This window comes from Gorilla gorilla, chromosome 20 (genome assembly GCF_029281585.2).
Source record: "Gorilla gorilla gorilla isolate KB3781 chromosome 20, NHGRI_mGorGor1-v2.1_pri, whole genome shotgun sequence".
NCBI classification, from domain to species: Eukaryota; Metazoa; Chordata; class Mammalia; order Primates; family Hominidae; genus Gorilla; species Gorilla gorilla.
Window position 1 is genome coordinate 11,649,736 of NC_073244.2, and position 23,847 is coordinate 11,673,582.

Genomic DNA, 23,847 nt, shown 5'->3' on the forward strand with positions numbered 1-23,847 from the left:
ATTTACTTTCTTTCCACCCCTTTGCTTCTCACCTTATTCAATATTTTGATGACCTTCTACTTTATAGCCCCTCCTGCAAATCTTCCCAACAGGACACCCTCCTGCTCCTCCAACATCTATTCTTAAAGGGATATTGCGTATCCCCTTCCAAAGCCCAGATTTCTTCCTCATCCGTTACCTACCTCAGCATAATTCTTCATGAAAACACACGTGCTCTCCCTGCCGATCATGTCCGGCTGATCTCTCAAACCCCAACCCCTCCTACAAAGCAAAAACTCTTTCCTTCCTGGGCATGGTTGGGTACTTTTGCCTTTGGATACCTGGTTTTGCCATCCTAACAAAACCATTATATAAACTCACAAAGGGAAATCTAGCTGATCCCATAGATCCTAAATCCTTTCCCCACTCGTCTTTCTGTTCCTTGAAAACAGCTATAGAGACTGCTCCCACACTAGCTCTCCCTGACTTAGCCCAACCCTTTTTCCTTACACACAGCCGAAGTGCTGGGCTGTGTGGTCAGAATTCTTATACAAGAGCCAAGACTGTGCCCTGCAGCCTTTCTATCCAAACGACCTGACCTTACTGTTTTAGGCTGGCCCTCATGTCTACATGTGGCAGCAACCACCACTTTAATACTTCTGGAAGCCCTCAAAATCACAGGCCATGCTCCACTTGCCCTCTACAGTTCTCACAACCTTCAAGTGTTAATGTCCTCCTCACACCTTTCACACTTACTGTCTGCCCCTCGACTCCTCCAGCTCTGTTCACTCTTTATTGAAACCCCAACAGTAACTATTGCCTATGGGCCCAATTTGAACCCAGCTTCTCACTTAACACCCAACACAAGTCCTGAACCACATGACTGTGTTTCCCTAATACACATAGCATCTTCCCCCTTTCCTCAGATTTCTATTCTTCCAATTCCAAACCCAGGCCACACTTGGTTTATCGATGGCAGTGCTTCTAAACCCAATCAATTTTCGCCAGCTAAAGCTGGATATGATGTCTTGTCCCACATCTTTATTATCGAAGCTGCTGCACTTCCTCCCTCCACCACTTCCCAACAAGCCAAACTAATTGCTTTAACTCGTGCACTCTCTCTTGCTAACAGAATGCACATTAACATTTACACTGACTCCAATATGCTTTCCACATCCTCCATAACCATGCTGCCCTCTGGGCTGAAAGAGGCTTCCTTACCACACAAGGCTCTTCCATGATCAATGCCTCCCTAATAAAGGCCCTCCTTAAGGCTGCTCTCCCACCGGCCAAGGCTGGAGTCATTCATCGTAAAGGACACTAGAAACCTACTGATCTTATTGCAAAAGGAAATGCCTATGTGAAGGGGTGGGTTGCCCCTCCACACCTGTGGGTGTTTCTCGTAAGGTGGAACGAGAGACTTAGGAAAGAAAAAGACACAGAGACAAAGTATGGAGAAAGAAATAAGGGGACCCAGGGAACCAGCGTTCAGCATATGGAGGATCCCACCAGCCTCTGAGTTCCCTTAGTATTTATTGATCATTCGTGGGTGTTTCTCCGAGAGGGGGATGTGTCAGGGTCACAAGACAATAGTGGGGAGAGGGTCAGCAGACAAACACGTGAACAAAGGTCTTCGCATCATAGACAAGGTAAAGGATTAAGTGCTGTGCTTTTAGATATGCATACACATAAACATCTCAATGCTTTACAAAGCAGTATTGCTGCCGGCATGTCCCACCTCCAGCCCTAAGGCGGTTTTTCCCTATCTCAGTAGATGGAACGTACAATCGGGTTTTATACCGAGACATTCCATTGCCCAGGGACGGGCAGGAGACAGATGCCTTCCTCTTGTCTCAACTGCAAGAGGCATGCCTTCCTCTTATACTAATCCTCCTCAGCACAGACCCTTTACGGGTGTCGGGCTGGGGGACGGTCAGGTCTTTCCCTTCCCACGAGGCCGTATTTCAGACTATCACATGGGGAGAAACCTTGGACAATACCTGGCTTTCCTAGGCAGAGGGCCCTGCCGCCTTCCGCAGTTTTTGTGTCCCTGGGTACTTGAGATTAGGGAGTGGTGATGACTCTTAAGGAGCGTGCTGCCTTCAAGCATCTGTTTAACAAAGCACATCTTGCACCGCCCTTAATCCATTTAACCCTGAGTTTGACACAGCACATGTTTCAGAGAGCACGGGGTTGGGGGTAAGGTCACAGAATCTCAAGGCAGAAGAATTTTTCTTAGTACATAACAAAATGGAGTCTCCCATGTCTACTACTTTCTACACAGACACAGTGACAATCTGATCTCTCTTGCTTTTCCCCACACCTATGTCGACAGGACAGCAAAAGAAATAGCCAATGCGTCCACACCCACCAATATTCCAGCCCCCGCTCCAGAGGGCCAGTATTTTTCCACAAAAGAAGTGAAAATAGCCAGTTCCTGCCTTAACTGATGACATCCCACCATTGTGATTGGTTCCTGCCTCACCCTAATTGATCAATTGACTTTGTGACAATACACCCTCCCTGCCCTTGAGAAGGTACTTTGTAATATCCTCCCCCTGCCCTTAAGAAGGTACTTTGTAATATTCTCCGCGCCCATGAGAATGTACTTCGTAAGATCCACCCCCTGCCCGCAAAAAATTCCTCCTAACTCCACCGCCTATCCCAACCCTATAAGAACTAATGATAATCCCACCACCCTTTGCTAACTCTCTTTTTGGACTCAGCCCGCCTGCACCCAGGTGATTAAAAAGCTTTATTGCTCACACAAAGCCTGTTTGGTGACTTTCTTCACACCGACGTGCGTGACACAATATTTGCAGAATATGAAGGTGGCTGTCACGTGGTCTGGGCTTCCTGGAGGTTTGAGCTGGGAGCTGAAGCCCCGTAGGAGTTCTGTAAGTCAAAAGGGAAGAGAAGAGCATTCCACGTAGAGAAAAGAATCTGTGCTCCAGGCGCGGTGGCTCACGATTGTAATCTCAGCACTTGGTGTCAGGCCTCTGAGCCCAAGCTAAGCCATTGTATCCCCTGTGACCTGCATGTATACATCCAGATGGCCTGAAGCAACTGAAGAACCACGAGAGAAGTGACAATAGCCAGTTCCTGCCTTAACTGATGTCATTCCACCATTGTGATTTGTTCCTGTCCCACCTTTACTGATCAATCAACTTTGACATTTCTTCTCCTGGACAATGAGTCTCGTGATCTCCCTACCCAGCACCTTGTGACCCCTGCCCCTGCCCGCAAGAGACAACCACCTTTAACTGTAACTTTCCACTACCTACCTAAATCCTGTACAACTGACCCACCTCCTATCTCCCTTTGCTGACTCCTTTTTCGGACTCAGCCCGCCTGCACCCAGGTGATTAAAAAGCTTTATTGTTCACATGAAGCCTGTTTGGTGGTCTCTTCACACAGACACGCATGACACTTTGGGAGGCTGAGGCGGGTGGATCACCTGTGGTCAGGAGTTTGAGACCAGCCTGGCCAACATGGTGAAACCCTGTCTCTACTAAAAATACAAAAATTAGCTGGGCGCGGTGGTGGGCACCTGTAATCCCAGCTACTCAGTAGGCTGAGGCAAGAGAATCGCTTGAATCCAGGAGGAGGAGGTTGCAGTGAGCCGAGATCATGCCACTGCAATCCAGCCTGGGTGACAGAGGGAGATGCTGTCTCAAAAAAAAGAATCTGTGCAAAGCAGAGGTCCAGGCGCATTAGAGGAGCTGAAGGAAACTCTAGGCTGGGTCTTCACAAGTGGAAGATGAGACAGTGCTGCTTCTGGGGCTGAGCCACATCCAGCCATGGTCAATGGTGGCATGTTTAGCACCAGGGTGATAGGAAGCCATGCAAAGCTTCAAGCAGTGGGGTTGCTTTTTTTTTTTTTTTTTTTTTGGACACAGAATCTCACTCTGTCGCCCAGGCTGGAAGTGCAATGGCATGACAATGACTCGCTGCAGCCTCCACCTCCCAGGCTCAAGCGATCCTCCTGCCTCAGGCTCCCGAGTAGCTAGGGCTACAGCCATGTGCCACTATGCCTGGCTAATATGGTTTATTTTTTGTAGAGACGAGGTCTCACTATGTTGCCCAGGCTGGTTTCAAACTCCTGAGCTCAAGCAATCTGCCCACCTCAGCCTCCCAAAGCCCTGGGATTACAGGTGTGAGCCACTGCGCTTGGCCATTTTTCTTCTTCTTTTTTTTTTTTTTTTTTTTGAGACAAGGTCTCACTCTCATCCAGGCTACAGTTCAGTGTGGCGATCATAGCTCACTGCAGCCTCTAACTCCTGGGCTCAATTGATCCTCCTGCCTTAGCCTCCCTGGTGGCTAGCAGTACAGGCATGCACCACCACGTTAATTTTTAATTTTTTTTTTTTTGAGATGGAGTCTTGCTCTGTCTTCCAGGCTAGAGTATAGTGGTGCAATATCGGCTCCTCCGCCTCCTGGGTTCAAGCGATTCTCCTGCCTCAGCCTCTTGAGTAGCTGGGACTACAGGCACGTGCAACCATGCCCGGCTAATTTTTGTATTTTTAGTAGAGATGGGGTTTCACCATGTTGGCCAGGCTGGTCTCGAACTCCTAGCTTCAAGTGATCCTCCCACCTCAATCTCCCAAATCCCTGGGATTACAAGCGTGAGCCACCGCACCCGGCCAGGTTACCATATTAATATGTGGTTTGAGATGCTTTATCAGGACATGCTGGGCACAGGCCATCGGGACAGAGCAGAGGAGAGCGGGGAGGAAGAGGAGGCTGTTTTCAGGCGTCCTGGCAAGCGGTGAGGGTCCTCTGCCCCAGAGCGGTGGCCTCACCAAGGCCCTCTGTGTGCCTCAAAAGCACTCCCTTGGCCGGGCACGGTGGCTCACGCCTGTAATCCCAGCACTTTGAGAGGCCGAGGCGGGTGGATCATGAGGTCAAGAGTTCGAGACCAGCTTGGCCAACATGGTGAAACCCCATCCCCACCAAAAAAAAAAAAAAAAAATACAAAAATTAGCCAGGTGCGGTAGCAGGAACCTGTAATCCCAGCTACTTGGGAGGCTAAGACAGGAGAATCACTTGAGCCCGGGAGGCGGGGGTTGTAGTGAGCCAAGATTGCGCCACTGCACTCTAGCCTGGGAGACAGAGCAAGACTCCGTCTCACAAAAACAAAACAAAACAGAACAAAACACAAAAGCCCTCCCTTTCCCCACCCTCTCCTGTAAATCACAGGAGAAGTCCAGGGAGCCAGATAGGCTTCCTGGAATGGAGAAGAGAAATGATCTGGAAGGCTGTCCTTGAGACAGGATGGCCTTTAACTCTGTCAGTCCCAAACTGGGTGCAGAGGCGACCGAATCTAAGGTCCAGCCTCCATGTATGATGTCTTCCCTGTTCTAGAAATCATTTCCAGGAGGCTGCTTCACGCTGCCTGGGGTTCCACCATCTCGGTGCCCAGCCAGGCCCAAGACAGTGGGGCAGATTGAGGGGACAGGGCTGGGCCAGGGACTGGAGTCTCCCAGGCAGGCCATTTCCAGAAGGGGGGACCTAAGTCTGCTCTCTGCTCATGTCCTCGCTGGGGACATTCTCTGTGACCGATTAAAACAACTTGTGGGCTTATCAGTCTCAGTATCACTTTGTCCTGGTGTTAGAGGAAAGGGGTCCCAATCAGACCCCAGGAGAGGGTTCTGGGATCTCACGCAAGAAACAATTCAGGGCTAGTCCCTAGAGTAAAGTGAAAGCAAGTTTATCAGGAAAAGTAGAGGAATAAAAGAATGGCTACTCCATAGAGTAGCCTTGAGGGCCGCTGGTTGACCGTTTATGGTTATTTCTTTTTTTCTTTTCTTTTTTTGAGATGGAGTCTCGCTCTATCGCCCAGGCTGGCTGGAGTGCAGTGGTAGGATCTCAGCTCACTGCAACCTCCACCTCCTGGGTTGAAGCGATTCTCGTGCCTCAGCCTCCTGAGTAGCTGGGACTACAGGCGTGCGCCACCTCGCCCAGCTAATTTTTGTATTTTTAGTAGAGATGGGGTTTCACCATGTTGGCCAGGCTGGTCTCGAACTCCTGACCTCAGGCAATCCACCCACCTCGGCTTCCCAAAGTGCTGGAATTACAGGCGTGAGCCACCACACCTGGCCTGAACCACCGTGCCCAGCTGGTTATTTCTTCATGATATGCTAAACAACGGGTGGATTACTCATGCCTCCCCTTTCTAGACCACATAGGGCAACTTCCTGACGTTGCCATGGCATCTGTAAACTGTCCTGGTGCTGGTGGGAGTGTGGCAGTGAGGATGCCCTGAGGTCACTCTCGTCACCATCTTGGTTTGGGTGGGCTTTGACCGGCTTCTTGACTGCAACCTGTTTTATCAGCAAGAGCTTTATGACCTGTATCTTGTGCCGACCTCCTGTCTCATCCTGTGATTTAGAATGACTTAACCACCTGGGAATTCAGCCCAGTAGGTCTCCGCCTCATTTTACCCAGCTCCTATTCAAGATGGAGTTGCTCTGGTTCACATGCCTCTGAGAGTGGAGCCCCAGCCAGGATGGGCAAGGCTTCCGCCCCACACAGCTGTCCTGTGGATGTGAAGACAGGTCCTGAGAGAGGGTGTTCATTGCTGAGTCACTTGGAGTTTCAAATGTAGCAGGCTGTCTCCAGTTGGACAACTGCACTCTGTGCCCCCTGCCTCCTGCCTAGTTCCCATTCTTCAGGGCTTGGTGCAGACAGCTCCTCTAGGGAGCCTCCACAGATAGGGGCCCTCTTCCAGCCAGATCAATTCCTTCCACTGGCTCCTGCAACTGCCTCTGTCTCCCCTGTCCTAGCTCAGGCCACACTGTTTCCCTTCTTTCCCCTGCTGGGCTGGCAGCCTCGTGAGGACAGAAAACCTAGAAGAGCAAGAGATGAGGGAAGCTGGAGTGAGAAACCCAAGGGTAGGTCTCTAGTGGAGGGCCACAGGACTCTGCCCAATTCCAAAGTTGTGATCACCAGGCAATGGGAGGCTGGGCTGGCTGAGGCAATGGTGCTCCTCCTGCCTCAGGCAATGGCAATGGGGGCTAAGTCCACACTCGAGGCTGAGCTCCAATCACACCTGAGGCCAGACTCTGCCTAAGCCCCAACAGCAAGAAAGTAGAGGTTGGTAAATGCTTTCTTGGGTCATTTTTTTTTTTTTTTTTTTGAGACAGTTTTGCTCTGTCGCCCAGGCTGGAGTGCAGTGGCGCGATCTTGGCTCACTGCAAGCTCCGTCTCCCGGGATCACGCCATTCTCCTGCCTCAGCCTCCCAAGTAGCTGGGACTACAGGCGCCCGCCACCACACCTGGCTAATTTTTTGTATTTTTTTGTAATAGAGACGGGGTTTCACCGTGTTAGCCAGGATGGTCTCCATCTCCTGACCTCGTGATCCACCCGCCTTGGCCTTCCAAAGTGCTGGGATTACAGGCGTGAGCCACTGCGCCCGGCCTACTTTATTGGGTCATTAAGGAATCCTGGTCAATTTGGCCACATCTGCCCTTTCCTGCGTGTCCTGTCCCTCCACAGGGACTGGAAATGAATCACATGCTTTTTTTTTTTTTTTTTTTGAGACGGAGTCTTGCACTGTCTCCCAGGCTGGAGTGCCGTCACCCAGTCTCAGCTCACTGCAATCTCTGCCTCCCAGGTTCAAGTGATCCTCCTGCCTCAGCCTCCCAAGGAGCTGGGACTACAGGCACATGCCACCACGTCCGGCTAATTTTTGTATTTTTAGTAGACACGGAGTTTCTCCATGTTGGTCAGGCTGGTCTCGAACTCCTGACCTCAAGTGATCCGCCCACCTCAGCCTTCCAAAGTGCTGGGATTACAGGTATGAGCCACCGTGCCCGGCCACATGCTCCTTTTGACAGAGCAGGGCAGAAGACAGATTCCTGGTGAGGTCACCCCACCCCACTCAAATGTGGTCATTACTGCACTGGCACTGTCACCCATGGAGCCCCTGCCCTGTCCCCAAGATCCACCCTGGCAGCTCACGGCCCACATCTGATTGGCCCTCACCCTGAATCACTTCTTGTGTCCTTTGAACTGGTTCCCTCCTCCTGTAACATCCAACCCCAGTCCACCTTGTTCACGTAGCCAGGAGTTGGGAGGGCTGGGGGTGGGGATTGGGATTGCAACCCAGGCCCCTTGGCCATCAGATCCACAACTGGACTAGCCTCCAGCCACTGAGATCTGGAAGAGGAGCTGCGGCCAATTGCCAGAGACAGTGTGTGCTTATCTTGAAATTGCTGTGTGACCTGAGAGATTCCCTGGCCCTCTCTGAGCAGGGCTCATCAGGCTAGTGCCAGGTGAGGTCTCCCTGTCAAACAGCTGAGCCCAGAGCCCAGATTGCGGGATCACGAGGACCTCCTCGTTGGGGTCTCTGCCCTCATCGGACCCCCCAGCTCCTCACTCAGCCTGGGCTGGGTGGGTGATGGAGCAGCTGCCAGCCTGCTGGAAATTTTTCTCCCCCTGGGGCCCAGGGCTGGGAGCCAAGGGCAGCTGCCGTTCAGAAGGAGGGAGAAGGCCCCACGGGCTGGGCTGGGTGCGCCATGAACCACATGTGAGATCCGGGGCATACAGGGAGGCAATGGGGGTTGGGAGCGGTCCTGGGGTTCCAGAGGGGGCAGGCCAGCCAGGGTCCCCCAACGTTGGCCAGGTGGCTGGGCCTCTGCCCTTGTGGGATCCAAGGAGGGTTTCCATGTCCCTGTAAAGTCTCAGAGGAAATTCCAGAGGGAGAGAAAGAGAAGTTGGGAAAGGGAGCTGTTCACTCTGACATCAGCTCAGGTAGAGGCGGAGACAATGGGGGCTCCAGGGGCGTCAGGGGACAGAGCAGCCTGTCCCCACTCCAACTCCTTACCCCCAGCGGACTGGCCCCACACCACCCTGTTAGGAAGACCTGGCCTGGCCTCCCGTGAGCCCCGGATCCCCTCCTGGGACCCCTGACTTGCAGCCAGGCAGTGGAGAGAGGGGCCCAGGTGTGTGGTGTGGGTGGCAGGTGAGTGATGGGCCCATCGAGGCTGGCTCAGGCCCGGAGTCACAAGGGGGTTTGACAGAGACTCTCCAGTCCCCTCACACCTTCCCCACCCTATGCCCCTCCACCCTCCCACCTGGGCCTGGGGGAGCGAGCCATCACAGGCACCTCTGAGGCATGTCCACTGTGCAGATGGGGAAAGTGAGGCTCAGATAGCACCGGGTAGTCACCACCACCCTCCACCACCAGGTCCCCCATGGCATTCTCCAGAGAGCAGCAATTTCCCCCAAGCCCAGAATGTTCCAGAATGTTCTGGAGTGTTCCAGACGTCCTCATTTACAGTCAGAAGCCACCTGCAGCCCCTAAGTGGTGGAGCAGGGCTCTATGCAGGGCTTGCCAGATTTTGGAGTTCTTGACCTGAGATCTTCAGAAAACCGACTTTCACCTCTGGCAGCTGTGTGGCCTTGGGTGAGTTCCTCAACTTCTCTGGGCATCAGCCACCTCCTCTACAGAGTGGAGCCACTGCCGGCACCTTCTTCAGGAGGCTGAGGTCATGCTGATCCTCCCACCACCCCCGCAGGGTCTCTGCGTACCCCCCTGCAGGGAGGAATGTTTGGCCTGGGTCTCTGCGTACCCCCCTGCAGGGAGGAATGTTTGGCCTGGGTCCCTGGCCCTCTGTGGGCCTCAGTTTCCCCTCCTGTAATACTTTTAAGAAGCCCACCTCTCCCTGCCCATCCACAAGGCCACATACACGGTCACAGCCACTTGCAGACACAGCTTAAGAGTCCCACATGTGTCCACACACAGCCCACTTCACCACACCCAAGGACACAGGTCCATGCAGACACAGCCTTGCGCAGTCACACAGAGAGACACACACAGACTTGGAGAGCCCGGCACACTCAGAGAGGGGCCACTGCTCCGTCCAACACTCAAAGCCTCACTCCCAGGCCACACATTCCGTCTCACACTCACAATCACCGCCACCTACGAGCACCCACATAGAGCCACAGGCAGGCATCGAGACACATCTGCAGGCACTATCAGAGTCACGCTGAGGTCATAGCCACAGTGATGCGTTGGTGACACCCACCCGCTGGCGGTCACACCGAGTGTCCCCCAGCCATGTGCACACCACTGCTGATGGTCACACACATACCCTTTGCCCTCCTCCTTCGGGGACCCTGCCCTTCCCTGACCTGCCCTGCACACCTTGGGCAACACATCCAGCTCCCCTGGACCCCGTACCCTGGGCAGAGAGGGTCCCTTTATTCCAGCCCTGCCCACCTTCACTCCTGGAGAGCGTGGGCCCCACTCCTCAGCCCTCAGAGCCTGCATGTCCACTGTGCAAATGGGGAGATTGAGGCTCAGAGAGCACCTGGAATTCACCACCACCTTCCACCACCAGGTTCCCCTTGGCATTCTCCAGAGAGCAGCAATTTCCCCCAAGGCCAGAATGTTCCAGAATGTTCCGGAATATTCTGGACATCCTCATTTACAGTCAGAAACCACCTGCAGCCCCTAAGTCGTGGAGCAGGGCTCTATGCAGGGCTTGCCTGACTTTGGAGTTCTTGACCTGAGACCTTCAGAAAAAAGACTTTCACTTCTGGGTGGGTGCCAGAGCCCACCCCAGGGAGTCAGCTGAAGGAGAGGACCCCCGAGGGATCTGAACGCCTCCCCCAAGAGGCTTGACCTCCAGGGTCATAGAAAGTTCTAGAACAGGGTTTTCTGCCCCTGGACATTTGGAACCATCATTGTTGGTTGTAGGGGCCCCGACTCGTGCATTGTAGGGGGTTTGGAGTAACCCTGGCCTCTACCCACTAGGTGACCTCATCCTCCTCCCCTGGTTGTGACAACTGAAAATGTCTCCAGACATTGCCAAGTGCCCTTGGGGACAGAATCGCCCTGCGTGAGAACCACTGTTCTAGAGTGAGGAGGGACACAGGAGCTTTCCTTGAAGCATTCTCATCTGAAAATGTTAACAGCATTATCTGTTTGCACCCCTCATGGGTGGTTAACAACAGCAATAAAACCACAAGCGAACCAGCCTGCACCATCGCCCGGGGGCAGGGCCTCAAGGGCACCAGTTCTCAGGGCCCAGTGCCCTCCAGGGTGAGGCATCGCAACACATCCACAGGCACTATCAGAGTCACGCCGAGGTCACACCCACAGTGATGCATTTGTGTGACACCCATCCGCTGGCGGTCACACCGAGTGTCCCCCAGCCATGTGCACACCACTACTGATGGTCACACACATACCCTTCGCCCTCCTCCTTAGGGGACCCTGCCCTTCCCTGACCTGCCCTGCACACCTTGGGCAACACATCCAGCTCCCTTGGGCCCTGTGCCTCCCAGCGGGTGAGGCTCCTAGCAGGTGACATTCAGTGTGGCAAGGTCTCTGGGAGCAGGTCCCAGCAGGTAAAGTCCCCGACAGCCGAGATCCTCAGTAGGTGCAGCCTCCAGCAAGCAAGGTCCCCAGTAGGCACCATCCCCAGCCCCAGCTGGCAAGGTCCCCAGCAGGGGAGGCTCCTGGCAGTGAAGCCCGGCAAGTGAAATCCCAGGTAAGTCACGTGCCTGGCCACCAAAGACTCCAGCAGGTGAGGCCCCAGGCAGGCGAGACCCCAGGCAGCCGAGGCCCCAGGCAGCTGAGGCCCCAGGTAGGTAAATCCCCCGACTAGTGAGACCCTAGGTAGGTGAGGCCCTGGGAAAGTGAGGTCCCGGCAGCCCAGGCCCCATGCCGGCCTCTCAGGTGAACCAAGCCGCTATGCTGCGCACCGTCTGGTACCTGGATTCCTGCTGCAGCTTCCAGCAGGCCTTGCAGAAATCCAGTGCCCAGCTGAAGGAGCGAGGCCGCAGCGTCTCCCGCCAGCGAAAGTAGCTCAGGTAGCGGGCGTGGTCCTTGTCCAGCTCCTGCAGGTACCGGGCCAGGTCCTTGGGGCTCTGGAAGTCGTCCACGTGGATGAAGGCGTCGGGCGGCAGGAACCTCTCGTAGTTGCCTCTGCTGGGGCCCAGCACCACGGGCACGGCCCAGGCCTCCAGGGCGTTCCTCCACAGCTTCTCGGTGATGTAGTCGGGGTGCAAGGAGTTCTCGAAGGCCAGATAGAACTTGTACCGGGACAGCGTCTCCATCATGGTCCCCTTGGGCAGGGGCTTGTGGGAGTGTCCATACACGTCCACCTTGAGATGAGCCTTCAGGCTCTGGTAGTAGCGCACCCTGGCCGAGTCCGGCTTCCAGTTGGACACCGCCCAGGCCACCAGCTCGGTCTTGGCCGAGAGGTTGAGCGGCGGGTGGGCAGGCTGGCCGGACCACGGCTCCAGCCAGCCGTAGGGCGTGAAGATGTCGGAGTCACTGCGGTAGGACATGGTGAGATTGAAGTATCCGTCCAGGGCTTCCAGGTGCCGGCAGTTGCTGGGGGACTCCATGCTGAACCAGATCCAGCGCTGCCCCTGCGGCCTGGTGGGGGGCGGGAGGTTGGCACTGGGGTTGTACATGATATCCCAGTGGTGCACGATGACCGCATCTGCCTGTGGGTACACATTGGAGTTGGCAGTGATGTTGCAGTCGGCCGCGCCGGGCACCATCTCTGAACAGCGGGGCAGAGCCACGGGTGTGTTAAAAGGCCACGTCCACAGCAGGATCAGGAGGGTGGGGTGGGCAGGGGTCGCCGCGCTGTCCTGGCAGCGGGACCCATTGGGAGCCCTGGTGACAGGTTCCACTGCCATAAGCCCTGGCCTAGGGGATCCAGTGGCATGGTCTTGGGACACACGCAGGTAGGAGAAGAAACACACAGCCACCAGCAGCTGAAACAGCAGCCCGGCCAGACAGCGGCGCCACAGCCACTGTGGCTTGGCTGGGCCCAGGGGATCCATGGGTCAGAGTAGCTGGGAAGAGAGGAGAGAGGAGTGAGGGTCATTAAGGAAGATCACCCACTTCCTGGCCACGTGTCCTGAGAGAAGCTGTTATAATTTATGACACAGCTTGTCATAAATGCCCCCAGTACCCCTGAGTTGAGGATTGAATTTATAACTCTGACAGGGAAGGGTACAATGGGATTAGGTTTTGCAGGTAACATAAGAGTTCTCCAGATAAGGTAGGAGTTGAGGGAAAGGGTGTCCGTTGGATGAGGAAAGAGCCAGTGCCAAAGCCTGGTGGGGTGAGACACCTGAGCAGTTTGCAGACAAAGAAAAGGAAGTGCTCAGGGCTGCCAGTTTAGGCTTGATTTTCTATTCACTTGGTCTTTCAATCAACAGACACTCAAAGCTAACCCCTCTGGCCCTCAGACAACTGTCCCCGTCCTGGGGGAGAGGCTGAGGCTGGGGAGAGGTGGGGAGGATAGGAGGGAGAATGGGCAGGTGTGAAGACTCAGGAGAGGCAGGGGCTGACCAGGCAGGGAGTGGGGGGACCTGGGGCCCCAGGGAGGAGCAGGCTTTCAGGGAAGATGTGGAACCCTGCTTGTTCTGGAGACACCCAGCGTAGAACTGGAGGGAGCCCAGGGCCCTCAGAGTGTAGGCACTGGGTCTGGGAAGCCTGAGAAGAAAAACCTTCAAAGAGGCTAAGAGGGCGACCGGAGGAGGAGGAGGGAACCCGAACCATGCTTTGTGATGGGTGAGGTGAGGCTTGGACGCCAGGGTGGACTGTTTACAGTTTTAAATGTACATCTAAAAACTGAACAGCATATTTAAAAAAAATTTTATAGGCCAGGCGTGGGGGCTCATGCCTGTAATCCCAGCATTTTGGGAGGCCAAGGCGGGCAGATCACCTGAGGTCAGGAGTTCGAGACCAGCCTGGCCAACATGGCAAGACTCTGTCTCTACTAAAAAATACAAAAATTAGCCGGGTGTGGTGGTGGTGCCTGTAATCCCAGCTACTTGGGAGGCTGAGGCAGGAGAATCACTTGAAGTGAGCGGAGATCACACCACTGAACGCCAGCTTGGGTGACAGAATGAGACTCTGTCTCAAATAATAATAATAATAAATTTATAACACAGCATCTTCCTCTGTCACCCCGGCTGGAGTGCAGTAGCATGATCTCAGCTTACTGAAGCCTCAACCTCCCAGGTTCAAATGATCCTCCCACCTCAGCCTCCAGAAGAGCTGGGATTACAGGCAAGCGCCACCATGCCCAGCTAATTTTTTTTTTTTTAGACGGAGTCTCCCTCTGTTGCCCAGGCTAGAGTGCAGTAGCACGATCTCAGCTCACTGCAAGCTCCGCCTCCCGGGTTCATGCCATTCTCCTGCCTCAGCCTCCCGAGTAGCTGGGACTACAGGCGCCCGCTACCATGCCCGGCTAATTTTTTTTTGTTTTTAGTAGAGATGGGGTTTCACCATGTTAGCCAGGATGGTCTCCATCTGACCTCGTGATCCACCTGCCTGGGCCTCCCAAAGTGCTGGGATTACAGGTGTGAGCCACCGCGCCCGGCTTTTTTTTTTTTTTTTAATTTACTTTTGAGACTTGGCTCACTGCAACCTCTGCCTCCCAGTTTCAAGTGATTCTTGTCCCTCAGCCTCCTGAGTAGCTGGGATGACAGGTGGGTACCACCATGCCCGGCTAATTTTTGTATTTTTAGTAGAGACAGGGTTTCACTATGTTGGTCAGACTGGTCTTGAACTCCTGGCCTCAAATGATCCACCTGCCTCGGCCTCCCAAAGTGCTGGGATTACAGGTGTGAGCCACCACACCCGGCCTAAATAAATTTTTTTTTCCCCACCAAACACAACAGTATTGTTTTGGTAGAAACCCATGTCACCATTGCTACCCAAAATTTAGTGCCTAAAAAGAGAGGTGCTTATGGTGTCAAATTTCCATACGATTGTTATTTCTTTGTATGAAAGAAAGGATGTGAAGTAGCTCATTAATGATTTTCTACATTAATTACATATTGAAATAACGCTTTGGATGTATTGGGTGAAATAAAATATATCATTAAAATTAAATTGGCCGGATGTGGTGCCTCACGCCTGTAATACCAACAATATTGGGTGGATCACCTGAGGTCAGGAGTTCGAGGCCAGCCTGGCTAACATGGCGAAACCCTGTTTCTACTAAAAATACAAAAAACTAGCCAGGTGCTGGCACATGCCTATAATCCCATCTACTCGGGAGGCTGAGGCAGGAGAATTGCTTGAACCCGGGAGGCGGGGGTTACAGTGAGCTGAGATTGCACCACTGCACTCCAGCTTGGACAACAAAAGCAAAACTCCATCTCAAAAAAAAAAAAAAAAAAGAAAAACATTAAATTTCCTGGTATTCTTTTTTAATGTGGTTGCTGGGAAGTTTTCTTTCTTTCTATCTTTTTAAAATTATTATTATTTTTTGAGATGGAGTCACCGTGAGCCACTGTGCCTGGCCTGTTGCTGGGAAATTTTAAATTACATTCGGGGTAGAAAACAGTTTGGTGCTTCCTTGAAAAGCCTGAGAGATACTTATCACATCACCAGCAATCTCCCTCCTAGGTAGAAGCCCCAAAGAATTAACAACAAAAGGACGCAAACAGATACTTGTTCACCCATGGTCATAGCAGCCTGACTCACAACAGAACAAACAGCCCAAAGGTAGAAACTACCCAGATGTCCATCAATAGAAGAACAAATATACCTAGTGTGATCCATCCACACAATGGAATATCACTCAGCCATGAAAAGGCTGGGCGAGGTGGCTCACGTCTGTAATCCCAGCACTTTGGGAGGCCGAGGCAGGTAGATCACGAGGTCAGGAGATCAAGACCATCCTGGCTAACACGGTGAAACCCAGTCTCTACGGAAAATACAAAAAAATTAGCTGGGCATGGTGGTGGGCGCCTGTAGTCCCAGCTACTTGAGAAGCTGAGGCAGGAGAATGGTGTGAACCCAGGAGGTGGAACTGGCAGTGAGCCGAGATTGTGCCACTGCACTCCAGCCTGGGTGACAGAGTGAGACTCCGTCTCAAAAAAAAAAGAGAAAACCTGTCTCTACTAAAGATATAAAAAAAAGAGCCGGCATGGTGGCGCACGCCTGTAATCCCAGCTACTCGGGAGGCTGAGGCAGGAGAATTGCTTGAACCCGGGAGGCAGAGCTTGTAGTGAACCAAGATTGCGCCACTGCACTCCAGCCTGGGCAACAGGGCGAGACTCTGTCTCAAAAAAAAGAAAAGGAGCGAGGCTCCCACACAGGCCACAGTGTGGATGAAGGTTGAGGACATCACACTCAGTGACAGAAGCCAGACACAAAATGCCACACAGTGTGTGATCCCATTTCTGGGAAATGTCCAGGACGAGCCGATCCACAGAGACAGGAAGTAGAACAGAGGTGACTGGAGGCTGGAGAGGGGAGAATGTTTGTTTAACGGGTCCAGAGTTTCTGTTTGGGGTGATGAAAGTTTTGGAAAGACGCTGGAGTGATGGTTGCACAACACTGCACGCGATGCCACTGAATTGTATGCTTAAAAATGCCTAAATGGGCCGGGTGCGGTGGCTCACGCCTGTCATCCCAGCACTTTGGGAGGCTGAGGCGGGAGGATCACCTGAGGTCAGGAGTTTGAGACCAGCCTGGCCAACATGGTGAAACCCCGTCTCTACTAAAAATATAAAAATTAGCCGGGCATGGTGGTGCACACCTGTAATCCCAGCTACTCAAGAGGCTGAGGCAGAAGACTCACTCCAATCCAGGAGGCGGAGGCTGCAGTGAGCAACAAGAGCGAAACTCTCTCTCATAAATAAAAAAAAAAAAAGCCTAAATGGTGAAGTTTATGTTATACATATATGTATGGATATATGGAATTACAATTTAAAAATAAGGTGGCTGGGCGCAGTGGCTCACGCCTGTAATCCCAGCACTTTGGGAGGCCAAGGCGGGTGGATCACCAGGTCAGGAGATTGAGACCATCCTGACTAACATGGTGAAACCCCATCTCTACTAAAAATACAAAAAGAAATTAGCCGGGCGTGGTGGTGGGCACCTGTAGTCCCAGCTACTTGAGAGGCTGAGGCAGGAGAATGGTGTGAACCCGGGAGGCAGAGCTTGCAGTGAGCTGAGATCACACCACTGCACTCCAGCCTGGGCGACAGAGTGAGACTCCGTCTCAAAAAAAAAAAAAAGGTAACACACCAAAAACCATTGACTTATTTACTTGTACACCTTAAGTTGGCTCACTGTATGGTATGTGAATTACATCCTGATGACACCGTTTATTTATTTATTTTTGAGACTGAGTCTTGCTCTGTTGCCCAGGCTGGAGTGCAGTGGCACAATCTCAGTTCACTGCAACCTCCACTTCTGCGTTCAAGTGATTCTCCTGCCTTAGCCTCTCAAGTAGCTGGGATTACAGACACACACCACAATGCCCAGCTAATTTTTGTATTTTTAGTAGAGACGGGGTTTCACCACATTAGCCAGGCTGGTCTCGAACTCCTGACCTCAAATGATCCACCCGCCTCGGCCTCCCAAAGTGCTGGGATTATAGGCATAAGCCACCACGCCCAGCCGATGAAGCTGTTTTAAAATGATGTAGGGTTGCCTGCTTTCTCTGTTGGGCCAAGTTGGTCTTAACCTTGCAGCAGGTGACCTGGGTGTGATGAAGTGATCCAGATACCCAGTCCCAAGCTCATGCCAAGGTTCTGGAAAGAGATTCAAAACACAAGCCCTCAGGGCACAGTCGGAGCCCAGAGTGGGAGGGAGGTTGAACTTTGACCAATTACTGCTTTGTACCATTGCACTCTAGAGCCTCGGGCACAGGTTTTTATTTTTAAGACGGAGTCTCGCTCTGTTGCCCAGGCTGGAGTGCAGTGGCGCTATCTTGGCTCACTGCAAGCTCCGCCTCCCGGGTTCACGCCACTCTCCTGCCTCAGCCTCAGCCTCCCGAGTAGCTGGGACTACAGGGGCCCGGACACCATGCCCGGCTAATTTTTTGTATTTTAGTAGAGACGGGATTTCACCGTGTTAGCCAGGATGGTCTTGATCTCCTGACCTCGTGATCCGCCCGCCTCGGCCTCCCAAGGTGCTGGGATTACAGGTGTGAGCCACTGCGCCTGGCCAGGCACAGGTTAATTTTTATAAAGTAATTGATATTAAGATGGAATTACATGGGCCCTGGGTTCATGGCAGCCCCTCTTAGGAGATAGTGAAGTATATTTTAGCGAGCTATAGAAGGGTAGATTGGGGCCAGGTGTGGTGGGTCACACCTGTAATCCTAGCACTTTGGGAGGCCGAGGACAGAGAATTGCTTGAACTTGGGAGGTGGAGGTTGCAGTGAGCTGAGATCACACCACTGCACAGGAGCCTGGGCGACAGAGCGAGACGCCATCTCAGTTAAAAAAAAAAAAAAAAAAAGAAGGGTAGATTGGGGAAAATGGGTAATTCAGGGGTGGTCAGGGCTGAGGTCCCACCCAAGTTGAACCCAAGATATTTTTTTCTAGAAAAAGAATGCCTGGGCTGGACACAGTGGCTCATGCCTGTAATCCCAGCACTTTGGGAGGCTGAGGCGGGTGGATCACCTGAGGTCAGGAGTTCGAGACCAGCCTGGCCAACATGGTGAAACCCCATCTCTACTAAAAATAAAAAAAAATTAGCCAGGCATGGTGGTGGGTGCCTGTAATCCCAGCTACTCAGGAGGCTGAGGCCAGAGAATTGCTTGAATCAGGGAGGTGGAAGTTGCAGTGAGCCAAGATGGCGCCACTGTACTCCAACCTGGGTGACAGAGTGAGACTCCGTCCCCCCCCAAAAAAGCATGCCCAGTTCCTCCTGGTTTGGCGAATCAGCCAGAACCTTCCATCCCCTCCTCCATCCCACTACATGCGGCACCCAGAAAGACCCCTGCCTGCGACTAGGGCCTGCTGGCCAAATTCCAGGCCACTGCACAGCCTGCAGACCCTTCTCCGGGGATTTTGTGCCCATCCAGCTGCATCCTGAATCACAGCAGACAGGACCGGCGCTGAGGCGGGAACAAACGGAGCCAGGACGCCTTTCCTACGAGGTCTCCCGGGATTTCTGGGTTGGGGCTAAAGGTGCCCCAAGACTCTCTCCCTGGATGGTGGGGGCAGCATGCCCAGGATGAGAGCACCTCCCCAGGAGGCTGAGGACAGAATACCAGCTGGATTCTCAGGACGTGGAAGAGGCCAGACCAGGTAGCAGCAGGAAGGAGGAAGTATACCTGGAGCTGAAGCCAGGCTCTGTCCAACCACTGTACCTGCCATCAGGTGACCCAGTGTGTTCTGTCCTGGAGCTGGGACATCCTCTGAAAGCAAATTGTGTGTCTCCTCTAATCCCCGCCGTAGAATTGGAAAGGGTGCAGGGATTTGGAGGCCTAGGTCATGACCCTGGTCCCACCTGTGGCCTCAGTGCAACATGGCTTTGAGCACAAAGGGAAAAGGCTGACCTGAACCACTGGTTCCCAAAGTGGGTTCCACAGGGACACCAGGGGTTCCTTGGGAGGTGGGAATGGGGAAGTGAGCAGAATTTCCACCTTCCCGCCTTCCTTCCCACCAGATCCCACCTCCCACTTAGTTCATCAGCAAATATTTCCTGAAGGCTGGGCACAGTGGCTCACACCTGTAATCCCAGCACTTTGGGAGACCGAGGCAGGCGGATCACCTGAGGTCAGGAGTTCGAGACCAGCCTGGGCAACATGGTGAAACCCCATCTCTACTTAAAAAAAAAAAAAAAAAGAAAAAGAAAATTAGCCCGGCGTGGTGGTGCATGCCTGTAATCCCAGGTACTCAGGAGGCTGAGGCATGAGAATCACTTGAACCCAGGAGGCAAAGGCTGCAGTGAGCTGAGATTGAGCCACTGCACTCCAGCCTGGGCAACAGAGCAAGACTCTGTCTCACAAAAAAAACACAGAACCACAAATATTTCCTAAGCACTTACTAAGTGCCAGGCCAAGCACTCCTGCAAGGAGCTGGAGGGTGAGTCACTGACAATACGCGAGCCTTATAAGGGAACTAACAATTAAAACTGTGGCCTTCTAAACAAAACAGGGAGGGAAAAGCATTCTGGGTAGAGGGAACAACCTATGCAAAGGCCCCGAGGGAGCAGAGGTCCAGGCACGTTGGAGGAACTGGGGGGAGTCTCAGCAGGCTGGGTCTTCACCATGGGAGAGGAGGCAGAGCTGTCGCAGAGGCCAGGCCACGGTCAGCCATGGGGTGTTCAGCACCAGGGCAATAGGGAGCCATTGGAGGCTTCAAGCAGAGGGGTTACCATGTTGATCTGTGGTTTGAGATGCTCTCTTTTCTTTTTTGAGATAGTCTTGCTCTGTTGCCCAGGCTGGAGTGCAGGTTGGCATGCAGTGGCGCGATCTTGGCTCACTGTAGCCTCTGCCTCCTGGATTCAAGAGATTCACCTGTCTCAGCCTCAGGAGCAGGGATTACAAGTACCCGCCACCATGCCCACCTAATTTTTGTATTTTTACTAGAGATGGGGATTCACCATGTTGGCCAGGCTGGTCTCGAACTCCTGACCTCAAGTGATCAGCCACCTCAGCCTCCCAAAGTGCTGGGATTACAGGCGGGAGCCCCCACACCCGTCCTGAGATGCTCTCTTCTGACACACTAGGCACAGGCCCCACATTGGTGGCCGAGGCCTCCTCTGGTGGCCTCATCAAGCCCCTGTGTGTGCCTCAAAGCCACTCCCTTTCCCCGCCCACTCCTGCAGGGCAGTGTAGAAATCCAAGGAGCCAGGTAAGTTTCCTGGAATGCAGAAGAGAAATGATGTGGAAGGATGTCTTTGACAGAGGATGTCCTTAAACTCTGTCACTCCCAAGCTGGGTACAGAGGTGACAGAGCCCACGTTTCACCTTCAGGTATCACAACTTCCCCGTTCTAGAAATAATTTCCAGGAGGCCGCTTCATGCTGCCCCAGACTTTCACCGTCTCAGTTCCCAGCCAGGCCCAGGCCAGTGGGGAGGATCGACTGGCCAGGGCTGGGCCAGGGACTGCGGTCTCCCAGGCAAGCCATTTCCAGAAGGGATGACCTGAGTCTGTTCTCTGTTCATGTCCTCGCTGGGGACATTGTCTGTGACTGATTAAAACATAACTCATAGAGGCTGGGCATAGTGGCTCACACTCATAATCCCAGCACTTTGGGAGGCCGAGGTGAGCGGACCACCTGAGGTCAGGAGTTTGAGACCAGCCTGGCCAACATGGTGAAACCCCGTCTCTGCTAAAAATATAAAAATTATCCAGGTGTGGTGGTGCACACCTGTAATCCCAGCTACTCTGGAAGCTGAGGCGGGAGAATCACTTGAACCCGGGAGGCAGAGGTTTGCAGTGAGCTAAGATTGGGTCACTGCACTCCAGCCTGGGTGACAGAGTGAGACTCCATCACAAAAAGAAAAAAAAAACAAAAAAAACATAACTCATGGGGCTCTCAGTCTTGGTGTGACTTTGTCCTGGAGCCCCAGCCAAGCCTGGACCGGCAACGCTTCCATCCCACACAGCTGTCCTGTGGATGTGAAGACAGGTCCTGAGAGAGGGCGCTCACTACTCAGGTCACTGGGAGTCTCAATCGCACCAGGCTGTCTTCAGTTGAACAGCTGTACTCTCTGCCCCCTGCCTCCTGCTTAATTCCCAGTCATCCTTCAGGGCTCGGTGAAAACAGCTCCTCCAGGGAGCCTCCCCAGATAGGGGCTCTCTTGCCCTCCCAGCCAGATCAGTCCTTTCTACTGGCTCCTCCAGCCACCCCTGTGCCCCTGATTCTAGGCTCAGGCCGCGAGGATCTCTTCCCTCTGGCTCAGATGAGCTGAGACTTGCTTGGGGGGTGCGGTGAGGCCATCTGTGCCCCTCGTTGGGGTCCTGGTCTTCACTGGACACCCCAGCTCCTCCCTCAGCCTGGGCTGGGTGGGTGATAAAGCTGTCAGCCTGCTGGAAATTTCTCTCCCCTTGGGGCCTGAGGGCTGGGAGCCAAGGGCAGCTGCCGCTCACGAGGAGGGAGAAGGCCCCATAGGCTGGGCTGGGGGCGCCATGAACCACATGTGAGATCTGGGGCACATGGGGAGACAATGGGGGGTTGAGGGCAGTGCTGGCGTTCCAGAGGGGGCAGGCCAGGGTCCCCCAATGTTGGCCAGGTGGCTGGTCTTCTGCCCTTGTGGAACCCAAGGAGGGTTTCCATGTCCCTCTAAGCCTCAGAGGAAATTCCAGAGGGAGAGAAAGAGAAGTTGGGAAAGCGAGCTGTTCACTCTGACATCAGCTCAGGGAGAGGCGGAGACCACGGGGGCTCCAGGGGCATCAGGGGACAGAGCAGCCTGTCCCCACACCTCTTACCCCCTGGGGACTGGGCCTGCCCCAGCCTGTTAGGAAGCCCTGGCCTGGCCTGCCGAGGGCCCCATCCCCCTCCCAGGACCCCTGGCTTGCAGCCAGGTGGTGGCGAGAGGGGCCCAGGTGTGTGGTGTGGGTGGCAGGTGAGTGATGGGCCCAGCAAGGCTGGCTCAGGCCCGGAGTCACCAGGGGGCTTGGCAGAGACTCTTCAGGCCCCCCACACCTTCCCCACCCTATGCCCCTCCACCCTTCTACCTGGGCCTGGGGGAGCCATCACAGGCACCTCTGCATGTCCACTGTACACATGGGGAAACTGAGGCTTAGATAGCACCGGGGAGTCACCACCACCCTCCACCACCAGGTCCCCCATGGCATTCTCCAGAGAGCAGCAATTTCCCCCAACACTAGAATGTTCCAGACATCCGCACTTACAGTCAGAAGCCACCTGCAGCCCCTAAGTGGTGGAGCAGGGCTCTATGGGGGACTTGCCTGACTTTGGAGTTCTTGACCCTGAGATCTTCAGAAAACCGACTTTCACCTCTGGCAGCTGTGTGGCCTTGGCTGAGTTCCTCAACTTCTCTGGGCGTCAGCCACCTCCTCTGTAGAGTGGAGCCACTGCCGGCACCTTCTTCAGGAGGTTGAGGTGACCTGGAAGGTCACGCTGATCCTCCCACCACCCCACAGGGTCTCTGCATACCCCCTCTACAGGCTGGAATGTTTGGCCTGGGTCCCTGGCCCTCTGCGGGCCTCGGTTTCCCCTCCTGTAATACTTTTAAGAACTCAGCCTCTCCCTGCTCATCTACATGGTGCTGGGGCCACTAAACAGACAGGGAGTGCGGGAAGCCCCAGGTGACGGTGACAGAAACCTGGCACCCCTAGAAACCTGACCCTGGCCTCACCCTCGGGCCCCCTGGCACCAACACGCTGAGGTCTGCCCACCCCTGGTACCCAGGCCCAGCCGGGTTCATGCAGCTTCAATTTCAGCCTGTGGTGGGTGAAGAGGCGGGGGCTGGACACGCTTCATTTTCCAATTTCTAGAAATAAAAGCTGTGGGGCCATCTATTGTGGAGTGGAAATAAAGCCCATTGCAAAACCTTGTGTGTGAAAAAATAACAATAGCATTTACCTCCCTGCCCGGGGAGAGAAAATTCCAGGGAATACATGGGGCCGGGGAACAAAGAGGCCTTTCTCTCATTCTGGAAAGGTTTTGTGAAGTGTGCGAGTGGCAATTTTAGAATCAGAAAAGCTAATGGAAGTATTTTCTTTCTTTCTTTCTTTTTGAGACTGAGTCTTGCTCTGTCGCCCAGGCTGGAGTGCTGTGGTGCGATCTCGACTCACTGCAACCTCCCACTATCAAGTTCAAGCGGTTCTCATGCCTCAGCCTGCCGAGTAGCTGGGATTACAGATGCCCGCCACCACGCCCACCTAAATTTTGTATTTTAAGTAGAGATGGTGTTTCACCATGTTGGCCAGGCTGTTCTCGAACTCCGGACCTCAAGTGATCTGCCCGCCTCGGCATCCCAAAGTGCTGAGATTACAGGCGTGAGCCACCACACCCGGCCCAATGAAGGTATTTCCGAGAACGAAAACGGTTAGGAGGTGGTCTGTTGGAACCTGGAGGTGAAAAGCATAATTTTCTTTCCTTTTTTTTTTTTTTCAGATGGAGTCTCCCTCTGTCGCCTGCCCAGGCTGGAGTGCAG

The 23,847-nt window shown here is 53.6% G+C and overlaps 1 protein-coding gene across 2 annotated transcripts; it reads right to left on the reverse strand.

The window, feature by feature from the left end:
- Positions 1–1,353: 1,353 nt before the first annotated feature.
- FUT5 (fucosyltransferase 5) lies at positions 1,354–15,713 on the reverse strand. 2 transcript variants are annotated; one of them, XM_055371401.1, is made up of 3 exons: positions 15,520–15,713; positions 11,709–12,805; positions 1,354–2,874 (listed from the first exon to the last, which is right to left on the reverse strand). In XM_055371401.1, the coding sequence occupies exons 2-3, from the start codon at positions 12,791–12,793 to the stop codon at positions 2,742–2,744; spliced, it is 1,218 nt and encodes a 405-aa protein (XP_055227376.1). In that variant the 5' UTR covers positions 12,794–12,805; positions 15,520–15,713; the 3' UTR covers positions 1,354–2,741. The 2 variants fall into 2 exon arrangements, with proteins under 2 accessions (XP_055227376.1, XP_055227377.1); XM_055371402.2 differs by lacking the exon at positions 1,354–2,874 and having other exon boundaries at positions 10,871–12,805.
- Positions 15,714–23,847: the final 8,134 nt, after the last annotated feature.

Coding starts and splice junctions, on each gene's coding strand:
- FUT5 (XM_055371401.1), bottom strand. CDS start 12,793: ATGGATCCCCTGGGCCCAGCCAAGCCACAGTGGCTGTGGCGCCGCTGT. Junction 2,875..11,708: donor AAGCTGCAGCAGGAATCCAG/GTACCAGACGGT, acceptor TTTGACTTACAG/AACTCCTACGGGGCTTCAGC.